At 38.7% G+C, this 19,745-nt stretch overlaps 1 protein-coding gene across 1 annotated transcript; it reads left to right on the forward strand.

Moving 5' to 3' along the window:
* Window positions 1-3,337: 3,337 nt before the first annotated feature.
* Window positions 3,338-4,607, forward strand: LOC123329636 (olfactory receptor 52J3-like). Its single transcript, XM_044929015.2, has one exon. It carries the CDS (start codon window positions 3,852-3,854, stop codon window positions 4,605-4,607), a length of 756 nt encoding a protein of 251 aa, XP_044784950.2. The 5' UTR covers window positions 3,338-3,851.
* Window positions 4,608-19,745: the final 15,138 nt, after the last annotated feature.

The raw sequence follows: 19,745 nt of genomic DNA on the forward strand, positions 1-19,745 counted from the left end.
CCTGCCTAGGAATTGACTCTCTCAGTTATGAGGTTGGAAAAAAACAAACTATCAGTCAGTTATGAGGTTGGAAAAAAACAAACTATCAGTGAAGAGAAAGAGTAAAATCTAAAGCAAAAGAAAAAAAAAAACTTTTCATATTTTTTAAAACATTTTAAATTAGTTTATTCTCTGTGTAGAATGTCGGTAACATGTAGAATTGGGCCATATATTCACATAAAGATACAATAATATATATCTTTTCACATATGTCAAGTATAGATGAACTAACTGTTTCATCTCCACTTTTTAACTTTTATTTACATACACTTCAGTCTGCTTCTATATCGTTTGGAGTTTTTGGCCTTTAGAGTAGAATCTTGAAGTTTGTGAGCCGTCCCTGAGGACTCAGTCCCAGAGCTCTGTGCAAAGTTGCAGTCTTTTCTTAGAAATATCTCTTGAATACTCAACCTCTAATATAAATGTGCCCTCCATGGCCTTTTCAGAATGAGGGGTAAGTACTGTGCCACTTGATGCTGTGCATAAGACCCCTGCACACATGAAAAAGGTGAATCAGCTGCTGATTTCTGGTGAATAGATCTCTCTAGTAAATGGAGAGACACATGGGCAGAACAGGCTGAGAATGGATCATGTTGCCAGGCTGCACTAGGTAGGAAAAAATAATATGTTTTTAAATGGTGATACGCTTATTCTTTGGAGAAGGAAATGGCAACCCACTCCAGTACTCTTGCTTAGAAAATTCTATGGATGGAGGAGCCTGGTGGTGTACAGTCCATGGGGCCACAAAGAGTCGGACATGACTGAGTGACTTCACTTTCACTTTCAAGCTTATTCTTTAAAATGCTCAGAAAGACCCAAGGCATGAAATATCATCTTGTCAATCACACTACATATAAGATACATTTCTGTGGCAGTAGGAAGGATTGAAGCTAGTGGTGATCCACTGTTGAAGGTGGACTCCTAGAGTTGCTACAAAATAAGCAACAGGGACTCTATAGCCTTGGCCTTGGCCATGGCCATCATTTTTCTACTGGACAGTGGCATTTTAATTGCCCAGTTTGCTTATGTATTTATAGATCACAAACAAGAGTCAGTGCACTCGGCAGCAATAGTTCTCTCTCTGTTAGACTGAATTCACAAAAAAGGAAAGTTTGTTTTTTTCACCATGGTATGTTTTCTATATCAAAAGAGAATAAATTAAAAATGTAATAAAGTTAAACAATGACAAGGACAAAAAGAAAGGATCTCTATGTCTTCTTTTCAATTACAACTGCTGTAACACAACCCTGGGGCAACTTTCTTTACCTCATTTTGAGTATTTTGAGTGGTTTGATTCATTCTGTAGCTTTATTTTTTAAAAGTGTAGTTGTTTTACACTGCTGTGTCAGTTCCTATTGTACAGCAAAGTGAATGAGCCATATGTTTACACACATCCCCTCTTTTTTGGATTTCCTTCCCACTTTAACAGTTTAAGAAGGTTCTCTTTTTTCCACATCCTGTTAAGCATTATTTTTTGTAAATTTTTGATGGGGCAGTGGCATTTTAATTGACCAGTTTGCTTATGTATTTATAGATCACAAACAAGAGTCAGTGCACTCGGCAGCACTAGTTCTCTCTCTGTTAGACTGAATTCACAAAAAAGGAAAGTTTGTTTTTTTTCACCATGGTATGTTTTCTATATCATAGAGAACGAATTAAAAATGTAATAAAGTGAAACAATGAAAAGGACCAGTGTGAGGTGATATTTTAGTGTAGTTTTGATTTGCATTTCTCAGTCCAGATAGTATGGTACTGGCACAAAAACAGAAATATAGATCGATGGAGCAGGCCAGAAAGCCCAGAGATAAACCCACACAACTATGGTTACCTAACCTATAACAAAGGAGGCAAGAATACACAGTGGAGAAAAGATAGTCTCTTCAATAAGTGGTGTTGAAAAAATTGGGCAGCTACATGTAAAAAGAATGAAATTAGAGACTCCCTAACTCCAATATTTTGGCCACCTCATGTGAAGAGTTGACTCATTGGAAAAGACCCTGATGCTGGGAGGGATTGGTGGCAGGAGGAGAAGGGGACAACAGAGGATGAGATGGCTGGATGGCATCACCGACTTGATGGACATGAGTTTGGGTAAACTCTGGGAGTTGGTGATGGACAGGGAGGCCTGGTGTGCTGCGATTCATGGGGTCACAAAGAGTCAGATACGACTGAGCGACTGAACTGAACTGAACACCATATACAAAAATAAAGTCAAAATGGATTCAATACTTAAACGTAAGGCTGGGCACTAAAAAACTCTTAGAGGAAAACAGTCAGAACACTCTTTGTGATAAAATCACAGCAAGATCTTTTTTGACCTATCTTCTAGAGTTATGACAATAAAAACAAAAATAAACAAATGGTACCTAATTAAACTGAAAAGCTTTTGCACAGCAAAGGAAACCATAAACAAAGCAAAAAGACAGCATGAAGAATGGTAGAAAATATTTGTAAATGAAGCAACTGACATAGGATTAATCTCCAAAATATGTAAACAATTCTTGTAGCTCAATATCAAAACAAAAAAACGAAATAAAAATTGGGCAGAAGTCCTAAATAGACATTTCTCTAAGGCAGACGTACAGATAGCCAACAAACACATGACAAGATGTTCAACATTCTGCTGTATTTTGAAAACATTTCTCTAGTATCTTTCTCCACACCTTTAGTTCACTGCTGAGGTAGATTCTCTATTGAGACTCAGATATCCCAGAGAGCTACCAAAAATACCTCCTCTAGTACCAAAATGATCTTTTTAGGCTTTCAGATTTTTCTATCTACTTCCAGTGTATTGAACTGGTAGGAGGAGTAACCAAGCAAGTGTTGGCTCAACAGCAATGGTAAAATTAACTCAAATAAAATTAACAGCTGTTCTGAGAGCACCTGATAAGCTATGGACAGAGAAGACTATAAATGACACTAGAAAACACTCCCTTTCTCCAACTGATACTCTGTGCAGTCTGTAACTCATGAACAATGGTTGCCTCTGCTCCTGGCCAGGCATCTCAAGGGGTCAGTAATTTGTCTGAGAACATGTAGCTGTGTCTTTTATGATCTGATTTGGTGTCTGTGAGAGGCTACTGGGCTCTGGTCAGAATTTTTCCATGTACGTCTCTATGTGAATAATGGGGAATCAGAAGAATTCAGGCTTGAATTGTACAAGCTCCTATACACCTATAATTTATTTTCATTATGGACCCCTTGAAGGCATTTTTGAATGCTTCTGTAATGCATTAACTTGTTCTCTTGTGTAGTCTTGATTTTTCTAGAGTCACTTACCAGAGTGGATTTCCCCAAATAGAATCACATCCAATTCTCTTTCAAAGTGAATGGCATGGTCTAATTATTGGCACTCTGCACTGAGCTTGCTGTAAGCCTTCACATTTGGAATTAGAGCTCAATCAGCAGGCAGAATAAAAACTGAATATGACTCTGACCTGGTATATTAAATGCTAGGGGGAACGACTCCATACATGTGATTCAGTAACAGGCCTACTTACCTAGTAAACATGACATAAACTCTGTGCTGACACACTGAGCTAGGAATTGATGAAACAGATCATTCTCCCTCTGATCTCTCTCTCTCCCCCTCTCTTTCACTTTTTCTGTCGACAGGAGCAAGAGAACCAGATTCACTGTCTTCGAGAAGGGACATAATGACATATCACAATGGGAGCACTTTTCATCCAATCACATTTTTCCTCATTGGAATCCCAGGTCTGGAAGAGGTCCATGGCTGGATCTCCCTGCCTTTCTGCTCTGTTCACCTTGTGGCTTTACTGGGCAATGTCACAATTCTGTGAGTCATCAAGATGGACCAGACCCTCAGGGAGCCCATGTTCTACTTCCTGGCCATTTTTTCAACAATTGATTTGGCCCTTTCAACAACCTCAGTACCTCGTATCCTGGATATCTTCTGGTTTAATGCTCATGAGATCAACTTTGGAGCTTGTGTGGCCCAGATGTTCCTGATTCATGCTTTCACTGGCATAGAGGCTGGGGTCCTGGTAGCAATGGCCTTTGACTATTATGTGGCGATCTGTGCTCCACTCCACTACACAACCATCCTGTTGTCCCGGGTACTAATGAGCATCACTTTGTACATTGTAATTTTTACAGTCTTGCTTACACTTTCCATGATCTATCTCATCTACCACCTACCCTTTTGCCAGGCTCATGCAATAATACCTCATTCATACTGTGAGCACATGGGAATTGCAAAACTGTCTTGTGGAAACATCCGTGTCAATGGTATTTATGGGCTCTTTGTGGTCTCTGTTTTTCTCCTAAACTCAGTCCCTATTGGTATCTCCTATGTTTATATACTCCGGGCTGTTTTCCGTCTGCCATCCCAAGATGCACGGCTAAAAGCCCTAAGCACATGTGCCTCCCGTATTGCTGTCCTCTGTGTTTTCTATATCCCCTCACTCTTCTCTTTCCTCAGCCACCAATTTGGACACTACATACCCCACTATATTCACATTCTTGTTGCCAACCTCTATTTGGTTATCCCACCATCGCTCAACCCCATCATTTATGGTATGAGGACCAAACAAATACGGGGGTGAGTCTTCCATATGTTATTAAAAAATAAAACACCTACCATATTGTTTTACTAAGGATTTTGATCTCGTTAGGAAAATTTGTGTGTTCTTGTCTTAACAAGTATCTCCTGGTTCTGACCTATTGCTGCCAGATTGCAACACAAGTTGGTTTGTTCCTGACTGCTGACTAATGAATTTTAGAACTTGTGGAAACTCACTGGAACTTTAGTTCAAAGGTTAATGGGCTGTCCTGAAAGGGAGTTTTGTGACCCCTGTTTGTATGTTATCATACGTTGTCCTTGATAACATGAAATCACTTCTTTTCTGGAGATGATTTACTATATTGTGTGTTTATTGCTCTGTAATTAGAGAAATGGGGTGCTAAAACTTTGACCCTGTTTCCTGTGTCCACTCATTCACTCATTCATTCATTCATGTTTTACTCAATTTGTACTCATTTGTGTTTATTGTATGCCTTCAATGATTCTTATCACTGAGGATAAATCAATGACCCTAATGAACAGGAACATCTATTCTTATGGAGCTTGCATCCTGCTGTACCCTTAAAAAAAGCCAGGCTCATAGTTTCAATAAAAATTATTACCAACTCTGTATCGTGAAATGGAAAGGTTTGCCAAACATGTAACACTCAGTGTAATGAGAAGCCAAAACAAATATAAAATTTAAATACAATTTCTCACTAATGTCATCAGTGCCATTTAGGTGATTTTTTTCTTTGAAGTCTAGCTCATAATGTAAATGTGGTCTTGAGGTTTATTACGTATAGCATTGCTGTCTACACGATGCATGCTGGACTTCTTCCTATCACTTTATTGCCTTGTTCTCTCAATCTACACTTGACCCTGAAATATTCTATCCTCAAATCCAAGACCTCTCTTTCTAAACCCATGATCTATCCCTAATGCCTTCACTGACTTTAACTTACAAATTATCAGATACATCTAAGAATAGTCAATTTTTTATATGACCAAGGACTTTTTATTGATTCAATAAGATTTTCCAAGACCAAACAATAAGCTTTTGCATCATCAAACTTGTTACATTACTATTTCAAAGAATCATTTTCTTTTTCAGACTCTTAACAAATAAAACTAAAGTAAAAATATAATAAATATCTTTGTTTCTACAATTCATACATTAATGACTTTTAACATTGCACTCATCTCAGAGATAAAGCTTAATAAATATGTATACAGAATTAAACTTGAAATCATCTTTAACACTGTTTCAATACAGCTTCTCTGCTATTTTTCCAGAGGCAAAATTTATCATGTGTTTTTCTGACATCACAGTACATAAATTTTTAGCTCTACAACCAATCACACTATTTTAGTTATTAATTCATTTAGATTAAAATATTTTGTTTTATAAAATTGATTTTATTTACCTATCCATTGATTAATAGGTATTCATATTAATTTCCAACTAGAAATATGTTGCATATTCTTTTATTTCTATGAACAATTTTTAGATCATTCATCCAGGGTTTACAATTTAATATAGAATTGTTGGTCAGCAGGACTGTTAATAATTAGAACATAATTCTGCTTTCCTGACCTTTGTTTTTGATCACTTTTTTAAGCTTTACATTTTCAAATATTCCTTTTCTCTAACTTTCACGCTTCGCTAATTTAACTTTGTTTCCTAACATTAACTGCTGAAGTGTTTGCTTTCTAATCACACTAAATTCTAGCTTTACTACTTTACTACTCTGAACAACAAAAAAATTCAGGCTTATTTGCTTTTTTCTCTTGTGTGACTTTTAGGAATTGCAATTCCAGTGACTTAACAAAGTGCATCTAACTCCTTGGAAATCCTTTTCTGACCTCCTGGCAGTGCTGTCTCCAGTCTAGCATTTGATATCAGGAGTAAAGCCAGAGTGAGAATCAGAAGGCTTGGCTGGTTGATAAAATAATACTGCACTTAACATGGATATTCATCAATTTCTTCAAATGGGAGATTTTTAATTCTCTCTATAGAAGTAATCTCCATTCATTTTCCCATAACACTTTGCCATAGGTTCTGTTGTTCCTGTTCCAAATAGGAAGAAGTGGTGGCAATACAGAACAAAGTGGCTTGAATTCATGCAGTATCACAATAAGCCTGTGACTGTCTGCTGCACCAAATAAATGAGAATATGAAAAAGAGATACTATCACACATCATGAGTCAGATTGCAGCTTCAAGCAAAACCATGAAGATTAATTGATTCTGAGGATACCAACTCCTCAACCTCCCAGCTATTTCTGAAAATTAGAAACCAATTTTTATGGTTAGAGAGACCCACTCCCTGAAATGGAAGGTAGGCTTGAGGTGCCTTGGAAGGCATTCAGAACAATCAGTGCCTACCACAATACATGTATTTTTAAGCGTGTATGAAGTTATAAGCTCATGTGTAAGTGAAGACTGTACAGTATGATTCTGGAAACTTTAACAGGCTTGTTGAAACATGAGATAGGCTCAATATCTCAAAACTGAAATGTAGGCAGTAGAATGTATCAAGGGACTTCCCTGGTGGCTCAGTGGTAAAGAATCTACCTACCAAGCTAGATAGGCGAATTTGATCCCTGGGTCAGAAAGATCCCCTGGAGGAGACAACCCATTCCAGTATTATTGCCTGGGAAACCCCATGGACAGAGGAGCCTGGTGGGCTACAGTCCATGGGGTCACCAAGAATCGGACAGGAGTTAGTGACTGAACAACACCACCACTACAATATATTGAATAATAGCACAGATTTGGAATCAGACATTTGGGTTCAAATTCTACCTTTGTTGTTTCTAAAATATTCCATGGTTCAAGTTTTCCATCTGTATAAGCAAATGAGCATAGTATCTATATCATAGGGCTATTTCAAAGACTAAAAAGATGAACAAAATAAGATGCACTTTGAAGATACCTCTTAGGCTTCCCTCATAGTCCAGTTGGTAAAGAGTCTGACTGTGATGCAGGAGACCCTGGTTCGATTCCTGAGTTGGGAAGATCCACTGGCGAAGGGATAGGCTACCCACTCCAGAATTCTTGGGCTTCCCTTGAGCTCAGTTGATAGAGAATCCGCCTGCAATGTGGGAGACCTGGGTTCGATCTCTGGGTTGGGAAGATCCCCTAGAGAAGGGAAAGGCTACCCTCTCCAGTATTCTCGTTTGAAGAATTGCATGGACTAAGTCCATGGGGTCTCAAAGAGTTGGACATGACTGAGTGGCTTTCACTTTCACTTACTTAATAACACATTAAGTAAAAGCAAACCTAGCCGGGACAATGGGATAAAGGTCTCTGATAAGAAGGTCTCATGCAAAAAAAAAAAAAAAAAAGTGAAAATGTGGTTGTGTATCTTTAAGACATTTTAGGTTATAAATAAAAAATAAAACAAACAAAAACTAACCTTACTTAACTTTACTCAAACATTAACAGGAATTTTGTCTCACTCTAGGACAAAGTGCAAATGTTGGTTTGAGTACCCTGTCACTAAGACGTTGGTCTGATATTTTTTGATACCAGGGAATAAGTTTCTTACAATATTTCAGGGCTGACATTTTGTGACTCATCTTGGTTCTAAGACTTGCTCTTGGCTTGGTCCTAAGATATCTAAACAGCAAGTCCTCAGGAATAGATGCTTTCTCATTTCCAAACAGCAGAAAAAGGGGTATGACCTTGCCTAACCTTTTTCAGTTTATGTTCTAAAATTCGCTCTCACTGAACTTATCAGTTATATGCAGAGGATCTCCAAGAAAATTCCATGCTCAAATGTATATATCTTCAATTATTTTAGAAAATATACCTGTGTGTGTGTATATATATATATATATGTACTATATATATATATACATACAAATGCATTTATATGTGTATATATACATATCTATTTCCACTTCATATGATGTATTAAATTTTATATTAACAGGGATTTAACTTTAAGGTTTGTGTGATACAACTGGAAGGAGGAGTCAAAAGAAACATTTAACTTTGCACTCTGTCGTCTATGCTTTGTATCTTAAGCCTTGTTAGACTTTTGCTTAAGTAGTATCTAAGATGTCAGCTTAAATGTAATGAGATATAATTTTCACCCTCAAAATAAATTTATTTCAGTGAGAATAAGAACTATGCAAATATTAGACTAAAAACTAATGAAAAAATGTTATAATAATTTTGACTTTCAGACCAAATGTTACAGACTAGATGGCTTGAGAGATTTCTCAGTATAATTTACATAGGTCCAAGGTTTACAAAAGTGGTGTTGTGAGGTAAATTCTACTTTAATTAACTGCTTAAAACATGCCAGGTATTATACTGAGTGCCTGATATCCACTACTTAATTTATCTTCAAAATACCCTATGCTGTTGGTACTACAGTTATTCCTAATTTTCCAGTTGAGGAAACAGAGATATAGAGATAATTAGTAAATCATTCATAGTTTTATAGTCATTCGTGGGGAATCTAGTATTTGAATTGAGTCAGATAATTTCCAGGGTTAGTTACTTTTACCACTCATCTGTATGACCTCCATCATATATATATGAATAACTATAAAAGGGGAACAATCATGGACAGAGGATAGTGGGTCCAAAGACTGACAGATTAGAATTCCTAAAGCTAAGCACTCAATGAACTGAGATACCTGGTCTGTGAAGGAAGACAGGGAGAGCAAAGGCTGAAAACAGAGTCTCCAATGCTAGGTTATTATGTTCTAACTTAGAATACGGATTTTATCTAGAAAACAGAAACCCACAGAAATGAACGCAAAATCTTCCTTACTGGACATGAATATTTCTCTTTACGGCATATACAAATGATAATACCTGTGTTTTTGTCCCACATTCATAACTTTCTCTCTATAAATTCCTATCCATGTTACTTTCTCTTGGGTTTCTCTTTTTCTAAATTATAGTGTGAGTGAGGGTTTTGTTCCCTGGTGGCTCAGATGGTAAAGCATCTGCCTACAATGCGGGATACCCGGGTTCAATTCCTGGGTTGGGAAGCTCTCCTGGAGAAGGAAATGGCAACCCACTCCAGTACTCTCGCCTGGAAAATCCCATGGACAGAGGAGCCTGGTAGGCTACAGTCAATGGAGTCACAAAGAGTCGGACAAGACTGAGCGACTTCACTTTCACTTTCAGAGGATTTAATCCCAGGACACGATTTATAAGAGAAAGTGGTTGCTGCTGCTGCTAAGTTGCTTCAGTCGTGTCGGACTCTGTGCAACCCCATAGATGGCAGCCCACCAGGCTCCCCCATCCCTGGGATTCTCCAGGCAAGAACACTGGAGTGGGTTTCCATTTCCTTCTCCAATGCATGAAAGTGAAAAGTGAAAGCGAAGTTGCTCAGTCGTGTCAGACTCATCGCGACCCCATGGACCACAGCCTACCAGGCTCTTCCATCCATGGGATTCTCCAGGCAAGAGTACTGGAGTGGGTTGCCATTGCCTTCTCCCAAGAGAAAGTGGAATTAACTCATTTTTCCCCAAACCTACAAGCAGCTACAATCTTAATATAAACCTTCTTTCTTTGAACTGTATGAAAAAATAGGCATAGATTTTTACTGCTTGATATTTATTATGCGTCTCACTTCTTGTGGAGAATGAAGAATCATGGATGGCTTTTCTTTTGAATTAGGTGTGTACTGAATTCAAATGAAAGAGGCATGATCTATTCATGGTGGCTGAGAGCTAATACCTTGATATGATATGCTTGATGCAGTAATCCATTTCAGGTGGGAAATCTTGCAACATTTAAATGGAGATTATGTATCTTCAAAAATATCTAGATCAAAAGCTTTTAAAATCTATTTATAAGAATGGTTATGTATTTGGTTGATAAACTAAAATTTCTGCTTCTGGAAAGGGTTAAAGGGATTGAGTGAAATGCATTAAGGAAGCTTGATAAAAGTCTGAGGTAAGCACTGACTTAATATTGAGCATTTATTTCCAGAGACGAACCCAAGTAGGCATCACAAGGTCTAGAAGCCTTGCTCTTGGCCAGCACCCTTACAGTGACCACTGGCAAATACCTGGAAGTTTCAGTTTTCTTTTTTTTTTTAATTTAAATTTATTTATTTTAATTGGAGGCTATTTACTTTACAATATATATTGGTTTTACCATACAGCAACATGAATCTGCCATGGGTGTACACGTGTTCCCCATCCTGAACCCCCCCTCCCACCTCCCTCCTTATACCATCGCTCTGGGTCATCCCAGTGCACCAGCCCCAAGCATCCTGAATCATGCATCAAACCTGGACTGGCAATTCATTTCTTATATGATATTACACACGTTTCAATGCCATTCTCCCAAATCATCCCACCCTCTCCCTCTCCCTCTCCCACAGAATCCAAAATACTGTTCTATACATCTGTGTTTCTTTTGCTATCTCACAGACAGGGTTATCGTTGCCATGTTTCTAAATTCCATATATATGCATTAGTATACTGTATTGGTGTTTTTCTTTCTGGTTTACTTCACTCTGTATAATCGGCTCCAGTTTCATCCACCTCATTAGAACTGATTCAAATGTATTCTTTTTAATGGCTGAGTGGATCGCAATAAACTGTGGAAAATTCTGAAAGAGATGGGAATACCAGACCACCTGACCTGCCTCTTGAGAAATTTGTATGCAGGTAAGGAAGCAACAGTTAGAACTGGACATGGAAAAACAAACTGGTTCCAAATAGGAAAAGGAGTACGTCAAGGCTGTATATTGTCATCCTGCTTATATAACTTATATGCAGAGTACATCATGAGAAACACTGGGCTGGAAGAAACACAAGCTGGAATCAAGATTGTCAGGAGAAATATCAATAACCTCAGATATGCAGATGACACCACCCTTATGGCAGAAAGTTAAGAGGAACTCAAAAGCCTCTTGATGAAGGTGAAAGAAGAGAGTGAAAAAGTTGGCTTAAAACTCAACATTCAGAAAACTAAGACCATGGCATCTGGTCCCATCACTTTCATGGGAAATAGATGGGAAAACAGTGAAAACAGTGTCAGACTTTATTTTTTGGGGCTCCAAAATCACTGCAGATGGTGATTGCAGCCATGAAATTAAAAGACGCTTACTCCTTGGAAGAAAAGTTATGACCAGCCTAAATACATATTCAAAAGCAGAGACATTACTTTGCCAACAAAGGTTCGTCTAGTCAAGGCTATGGTTTTTCCAGTGGTCATGTATGGATGTAAGAGTTGGACTGTGAAGAAAGCTGAGCACCGAAGAATTGATGCTTTTGAACTGTGGTTTGGAGAAGACTCTTGAGAGTCCCTTGGACTGCAAAGAGATCTAACCAGGTCATTCTGATGGAGATCAGCCCTGGGATTTCTTTGGAAGGAATGATGCTAAAGCTGAAACTCTAGTACTTTGGCCACCTCATGAAAAGAGTTGACGCATTGGAAAAGACTCTGATGCTGGGAGGGATTAGGGGCAGGAGGAGAAGGGGATGACAGAGGATGAGATGGCTGGATGGCATCACTGACTTGATGGACATGAGTCTGGGTGAACTCCAGGAGTTGGTGATGGACAAGGAGGCCTGGCATGCTGCAATTCATGGGGCCGCAAATAGTCAGACACGACTGAGCGACTGAACTGAACTGAATACTCCATTGTGCATATGTACCACTGCTTTCTTATCCATTCATCTGCTGATGGACATCGAGGTTGCTTCCATGTTCTGGCTATTATAAACAGTGCTGCTATGAACATTGAGGTACATGTGTCTCTTTCAATTCTGGTTTACTCGGTGTGTTTGTCCAGCAGTGATTGCTGGGTCATAAGGCAGTTCTATTTCCAGATTTTTAAGGAATCTCCACACTGTTCTCCATAGTGGCTGTACTAGTTTGCATTCCCAACAGTGTAAGAGGGTTCCTTTTTCTCCACACCCTCTCCAGCATTTATTGATTGTAGACTTTTGGATAGCAGCCATTCTGACTGGCTTGAAATGGTACCTCATTGTGGTTTAAGTAGCAGTGCAAAATACAGCTCTCTTTTCTCTTTTTTTTCTCTCTTACACACACACACACACACACACACACACCCCAACTTGGGAATGCATATAACATTCAGTTTATTTTTTCAACCTGATATCGGAAATATTGGGAGATAGGGAAGTATGGAGTTATACTAAAGATAAAAACAGAGGTAGGTGCTATTTTATCCCAATCTTGAACAACACTGCCTAGAGTTGAGGACTCTGAAAAAATTCAATCTGTTTTATTATCTTATTTTATGGGGCTTCTCCTGATTGCTTCTTCATCATTTTCAAGGCATTGCAACAATACCCTTCTCCATTTCCTATAGACAATGACAGAAAGCAACTTTTTTTCCTATTAAATTTTGTTATTCCAGACAGTATTGTGATGCACAAAAATGCCTTCAGCAGATTCTTAACAACCTGAAGCCTTCTAGGGTGTTCTCAACCCACATTTTCAGTGTCTTAATCAGAAGGAGTTAATCTAGTGCGTGTTATTTCTGAAGCAGTGATTAGGAAGTTCCTTCTGTGGAACTGATGTAGAATGAGAAGTTAATGAAGAATTGACACATACCACTATAAACAACCCCAATCATAACAATCTAGAATGAGCCACTAAGAAATGGAATGGCCTTGGGAAAACAGAGATATCAATGAAAATCTATGCAAGTTTAATATTATCATTCTTTTTGGCCTCCTTCAAGTACAGAGGCATGTGACCAGACTATATCTGGTCTTGGGCAGGCAAGAATGCCTCTGTCTTTGTGCTAATATATGTTTTTTAATTTGTTTCTGTCTTTTGGACTGGATAGTAGGTATGATGTTGGAATCTTCTCTGTGTTAGTAATGATGAATGAATCTTTAGAGAATTTTCAAATTTTCTAATTATGGAAGTGTTGTGTCCATTCATGCCTTTGACTTCATTTTCTCACCTGCCTATCTCCTTTTGGGTTATGCCTGCATTTTTACATGTGTATCCTTGATTATTCATGTGTCCCTCTTCAGACAAGGACTTCATAAAGGGTATGGGAAATACTACAGTATTCCATACTTCATGCTATGTTTTATAGTTCTGCCATGGATTTGATGCTAAAACTTCTGTGTTAAAAAATAGGATTAAATCTGTATAAAGATTATGTGCATTCTTTAAGACTGGTCCATTAAAATGAGATTGACTTCCTTTAGAATTTAAAAAAGAAACAAACAGATAAGTCCTTCTATATAGGAAAACTTTCCATTTTCACTGTGTATTGAAGCACTTAGCTGATCATTTTTATAACCAGTTCTTATTAAATCTTCTTTTTTTTTTTTTTCCTGCTTCTAGGAGTGGCAACTTCTCCTAATCTGTGATTTGGAAGGATGTTTTATCACAATAGGAGCATTTTTCACCCAACCACATTTTTCCTCATTGAAATCCCAGGTCTAGAAGAAGTCCATGGCTGGATCTCCCTATCTTTCTTCTCTGTATACCTTTTGGCTTTACTGAGCAATGTCACAATTCTGCTGGTCATCAAGATGGACCAGACAATCCAGAAGCCCATGTTATACTTTCTGATCATCCTTTCAACAATTTATTTGGCCCTTTTGACAACCTCAGGACCCCATATGCTGGGTATCTTCTGGTTTAATGCTCATGAGATCAAGTTTGGAGCTTGTGTGGCTTAGATGTTCTTGATCCATGCTTTCATTGGCATAGAGGCTCAAGTCCTGGTGGCGATGGCCTTTAACTGCAGTGACAATTTGTACTCCACTCCAGCACATGACCATCTTGACATCCCAGGTGCTTGTGGGCATCACTTTGTACATTATAATGTGTCCAAACCTGCTTACACTTCCCGTGATCTATGTCATCTATTGCTTACGCTTTTGCCAGTTTCAATAATAACAATACCTCAAACCTACTGTGAGCACATGGGAACTGCAAAACTATCCTGTGGAGATATCCAGTTCAGTTCAGTTCAGTTCAGTCGCTGTCAAGTCCAGCTCTTTGCGACCCCATGAACTGCAGCATGTTGAACTTCCCTGTTCATCACCAACTCCTGGAGCCTATACAAACTCATGTCCATTAAGTCAGTAATACCATCCAACCACCTCATCCTCTGTCATCACTGTCTCCTCCTGCCTTCAATCTTTCCCAGTATCAGGGTCTTTTCAAATGAGTCAGTTCTTCGCATAAAGTGGCCAAAGTATTGGAGTTTCAGCTTCAGCACCAGTCCTTCCAAAGAATAGTCAGGATTAATCTCCTTTACAATGGACTGGTTGGATCTCCTTGCTGCCCAAGGGACTCTCAAGAGTCTTCTCCAACACCACAGTTCAGAAACATCAATTCTTTGGCTCTCAATTTTCTTTATAGTTCAATTCTCACATCCATACATGACTGGAAAAACCATAGCTTTGACTAGATGGACATTTGTTGGCAAAGTAATGTCTCTGCTTTTTAATAAGCTGTCTAGGTTGGTCATAACTTTTCTTTCAAGGAGCTGCTGCTGCTGCTGCTAAGTCGCTTCAGTCATGTCCGACTCTGTGCGACCCCATAGACAGCAGCCCACCAGGCTCCTCTGTCCATGGGATTCTCCAGGCAAGAACACTGGAGTGGGTTGCCATTTCCTCCTCCAATGCATGAAAGTGAAAAGCCAAAGTGAAGTCACTCAGTGGTGTCCGACTCCTAGCGACCCCATGGACTGCAGCCCACCAGGCTCCTCCATCCATGGGATTTTCCAGGCAAGAGTACTGGAGTGGGGTTTCTTTCAAGGAGCAAGTGTCCTTTAATTTCATGGTGGCTGTCACCATCTGCGGTGATTTTGGAGCCCCCCCCCCAAAATAAAAACCTCTCTCACTGCTTCCACTGTTTCCCCATCTATCTGCCATGAAGTGATGGAACTGGATTCCATGATCTTAGTTTTTCTGAATGCTCAGTTTTAAGCCAACTTTTTCACTTTCCTCTTTCACTTTCATCAAGAGTGTCTTTAGTTCTTCTTTGCTTTCTGCCATAAGGATGGTGTCATCTGCTTATCTGAGGTTATTGATGTTTCTCCTGGCAATCCTGATTCCAGTTTGTGCTTCATCCAGCCCAGCATTTCACATAATGTACCCTGCATATAAGTTAAATAAGCAGGGTGACAAATTACAGCCTTGATGAACTCCTTTCCTGATTTGGAACCAGTCTGTTCCACGTCTGGTTCTAACTGTTGCTTCTTGACCTGCATAAAGATTTCTCAGGAGGCAGGTCAGGTGGTCTGGTATTTCCATCTCTTTCAGAATTTTCCACCGTTTGCTGTGATCCACACAGTCAGAGGCTTTGGCATAGTCAATAAAGCATAAGTAGATGGTTTTTCTGGAATTCTCTTGCTGTTTTGATGTTCCAATGGATGTTTGCAATTTGATTTCTTCTTTCTCTGCCTTTTCTAAATCCAGCTTGAATGCCTGAATTTCTTGGTTCACATAATGTTGAAGCCTGGCTTGGAGAATTTTGAGCATTACTTTGCTAGCATGTGAGATGAGTGCAATTGTGTGGCAGTTTGAACATTCTATGGAATTGTCTTTCTTTGGGATTGGAATGAAAACTGACCTTTTCCAGTCCTGTAACCACTGCTGAGTTTTCCAAATTTGCTGGCATATTGAGTGCAGCACTTTCACAGCATCATCTTTTATGATTTGTAATAACTCAGCTGGAATTCCATCACCTCCACTAGCTTTGTTTGTAGTGATGCTTCCTAAGGCCCACTTGACTTCACATTCCAGGATGTCTGGCTCTAGGTGAGGGATCACACCATCATGGTTATCTGGGTCATGAAGATCTTTTTTGTATAGTTCTTCTTGGTATTCTTGCCATCTCTTCTTAATATCTTCTGCTTCTGTTAGGTCCATACCATTTCTGTCCTTGATTGAGTCCATCTTTGCATGAAATGTCCCCTTGGTATCTCTAATGTTCTTGAAGAGATCTCTAGTTATTCCCATTCTATTGTTCTCCTCTATTTCTTTGCACTGATCACTGAGGAAGCCTTTCTTATCTCACCTTCCTATTCTTTGGATCTCTGCATTCTTTTCTATTTGTAAGGCCTCCTCAGACAACCATTTTGCCTTTTTGCATTTCTTTTTCTTGTGGATGTCTTGATCACTGCCTGCTCTACAATGTCACACACCTTTGTCCATAGTTCTTTAGGAACTCTTGTCTATCAGATCTAATCCTTTGATCTATTTGTCACTTCCACTCTATAATCATAAGGGATTTTATTTAAGGCATACCTGAATGGTCTGAGCACTGAAGAATTGATGTTTTTAAACAGTGGTGTTGGAGAAGACTTTTGTGAGTCCTTTGGACTGCAAGGAGATCCAACCAGTCAATCCTAAAGGAGATCAGTTTTGGGTGTTCATTGGAAGGACTGTGTTGAGGCTCAAACTCCAATACTTCAGCCACCTGATGCAAAGAGCTGACTCATTGGAGAAGACCCTCATTCTGGGAAAGATTGAGGGCAGGAGGAGAAGGGTACGACAGAGGATGAGATGGTTGGATGGCATCATCTACTCGATGGACATGGGTTTGGTTGGACTCCGGGAGTTGGTGATGGACAGGGAGGCCTGGCGTACTGCAGTTCATGGGGTCGCAAAGAGTTGGACACGACTGAGTGACTGAACTGAACTGAATGGTCTAGTGGTTTTCCCTATTTTCTTTAATTTAAGTCTGAATTTGGGAATAAGGCATTCATGATCTGAGGCACAGTCACCTCCCAGTCTGGTTTTTGTTGACTTTATAGTGCTTCTCCATCTTCTGCTGTAAAGAATATAATCAATCTGATTTTGGTATTGACCATCTGGTGATGTCTATATGTAGAGTTTTCTCTTTTGTTGTTTGAGTGGTTTTTTGATATGATCAATGTGTTCTCTTGGCAAATCGCTGTTAGCCTTTACCCTGCATTTTTGTACTACAAGGCCAAACTTGCCTGTCAATCCAGGTATCTGTTGACTTCCTACCTTCACTTTCCAGTCACCTATGATGAAAAAGACATCATTTTTTGGTGTTAGTTCAAGAAGGTCTTGTAGGTCTTCATAGAAACGTTCAACTTCAGTTTCTTAAGCATTAGTGGTTGGGACACGGACTAGGATTACTGTGATATTTAATGATTTGTCTTGGAAATGAACAGAGATCATTCTGTCCTTTTTGAGATTGCACCCAAGTACTGCATTTCAGACTCTTTTGTTGATTATGAGGGCTACTCCATTTCTTCTAAGGGATTCTTGTTCATAGTAGTAGATATAATGGTCATCTGAATTAAGTTTGCTCATTCCAGTCCTTTTTAGTTCACTGATTCCTAAAATGTCAATGTTCACTCTTGCCATCTCCTGCTTGACCACTTCCAATTTACGATGATTCATGGACCTAACATTCCAGGTTCCTATGCAATATTGTTATTTATAGCACTAGACTTTACTCCCACCATCAGTCACATTTATACCTGGGTGTTGTTTTCGCTTTGGCTCCATCTCTTCATTTTTTCAGGAGTTATTTCTACACTCTTCTCCAGTTGCATTTGGGCACCACCACCCTGGGAAGTTCATCTTTCAGTGTCATATCTTTTTGCCTTTTCATACTGTTCATGGGGTTCTGAAGGCAAGAATACTGAAGTGGTTTGCCATTCCCTTCTCCAGTGGATCACATTTTGTCAGAACTCTCCACTATGCCCCGTCTGTCTTGGGTGGCCCTATGCAGCTTGGATCATAGTTTCATTGACTTAGATAAGGCTATGGTCCATGTGATCAGTTTGATTCATTTTCTGTGATTATGTTTTTCCTTCTATCTGCCCTCTGAAGGATAAGGATAAGAGGCTTATGGAAGCTTCCTGATAGGAGAGACTGACTGTAGGGGAAACTGGGTCTTGTTCTGATAGGCAGGGCCATGCTCAGTAAATCTTTACTTACTATCTCTTAATAGCACATTAAGTAAAAGTAACCCTAACTGGAACAATGGGATACAGACCTTGGAGAAAAAGTGTATGACCTTACCTAATTTTCTCAGCTTTTGTTCTGAAATTAACTCTTACTAAACTTATTGGTTACATGCCCATGATTTCCAAGATATTGCCATATTTGAATATATGTATATGAAAGTGATTTAGAATATATATATATGTAGACATATATATATATATATACTTAAGTATGCACATGCAGATACACATATATGTTTGCACTTCATATCATGTATGAAGTTTTATATTTCCAGAGATTTAACTTAAAGATTTGTATGATATAACTGAAAGACAAGAGTCAAAAGACACATTTAACTTAAAAAAATTCTTTGTAGTCTATTCTTTATATCTTAAAACTGATCATGCTCTTTTATCTAAGATATCTGCTTAAATCTAAAGAGATTTAATTTTTGCACTCAAATACATTCCATCAGAATAAGAACTATGTGTACATTTGACTCAGCACTAATGGATAAATGTTACAATAAATTAGAACTTTCACCAAATGTTACAGACTGGTGGCATACGAGATTTCTCAGTATAGTTTACATAGGTCCAGTGTTTACAAAGGTGGTGCTGTGAGCTAAATTTTATTTTAATTAACCACTTAAAATATGCCAGGAATTATACTGAGTGCCTGATATCTAGTACTTAATTTATCTTCAAAATGCCTTATGCTCTTGGTCCAATTATCATCCCTAATTTTCCAGTTGAGGAAACTGAGACATAGAGATAATTAGTAAATCACTCATGGTGATATAGCCATACATGGGAGTCCAGTATTTGAACTGAGTCAGATCAATCCTAGGGTTGGCTATTTTGACCATTTGTTTCTATGGCCTCTGTGACATATATATGAACAACTGTAAAAGGGGAACAATCATGGACAGAGGAGAGTGGGTCCAAAGACCCCTAAAGCTAAGCTTTCAATGAACTGAGATACCTGGTCAGTGAAGGGAGACAGGGAGAGCTAAGGCTGAAAATGGAGTCTCCAATGCTAGCTTATTATGTTTGAACTTAGAATATGAATTAGGTGCCATTTTGTCTAGAAAACAGCAACCCATAGAATTTGACTACAGAATCTTCCCTAGAGGAACATGAATACTTCTCTCTATGGCATATACAAATGATAATATCTGTGTTTTTGTCCCACATTCATAACTTTGTATAAATCCCTAACCATGTTACTTTCTCTTGGGTTTCTCTTTTTCTAAATCATAG

The sequence above is a fragment of the Bubalus bubalis genome, chromosome 16, assembly GCF_019923935.1.
Source record: "Bubalus bubalis isolate 160015118507 breed Murrah chromosome 16, NDDB_SH_1, whole genome shotgun sequence".
NCBI classification, from domain to species: Eukaryota; Metazoa; Chordata; class Mammalia; order Artiodactyla; family Bovidae; genus Bubalus; species Bubalus bubalis.

Bases quoted from the DNA above. Each gene is read 5' to 3' on its own strand.
- LOC123329636 (XM_044929015.2), top strand. From the start codon at position 3,852: ATGGACCAGACCCTCAGGGAGCCCATGTTCTACTTCCTGGCCATTTTT.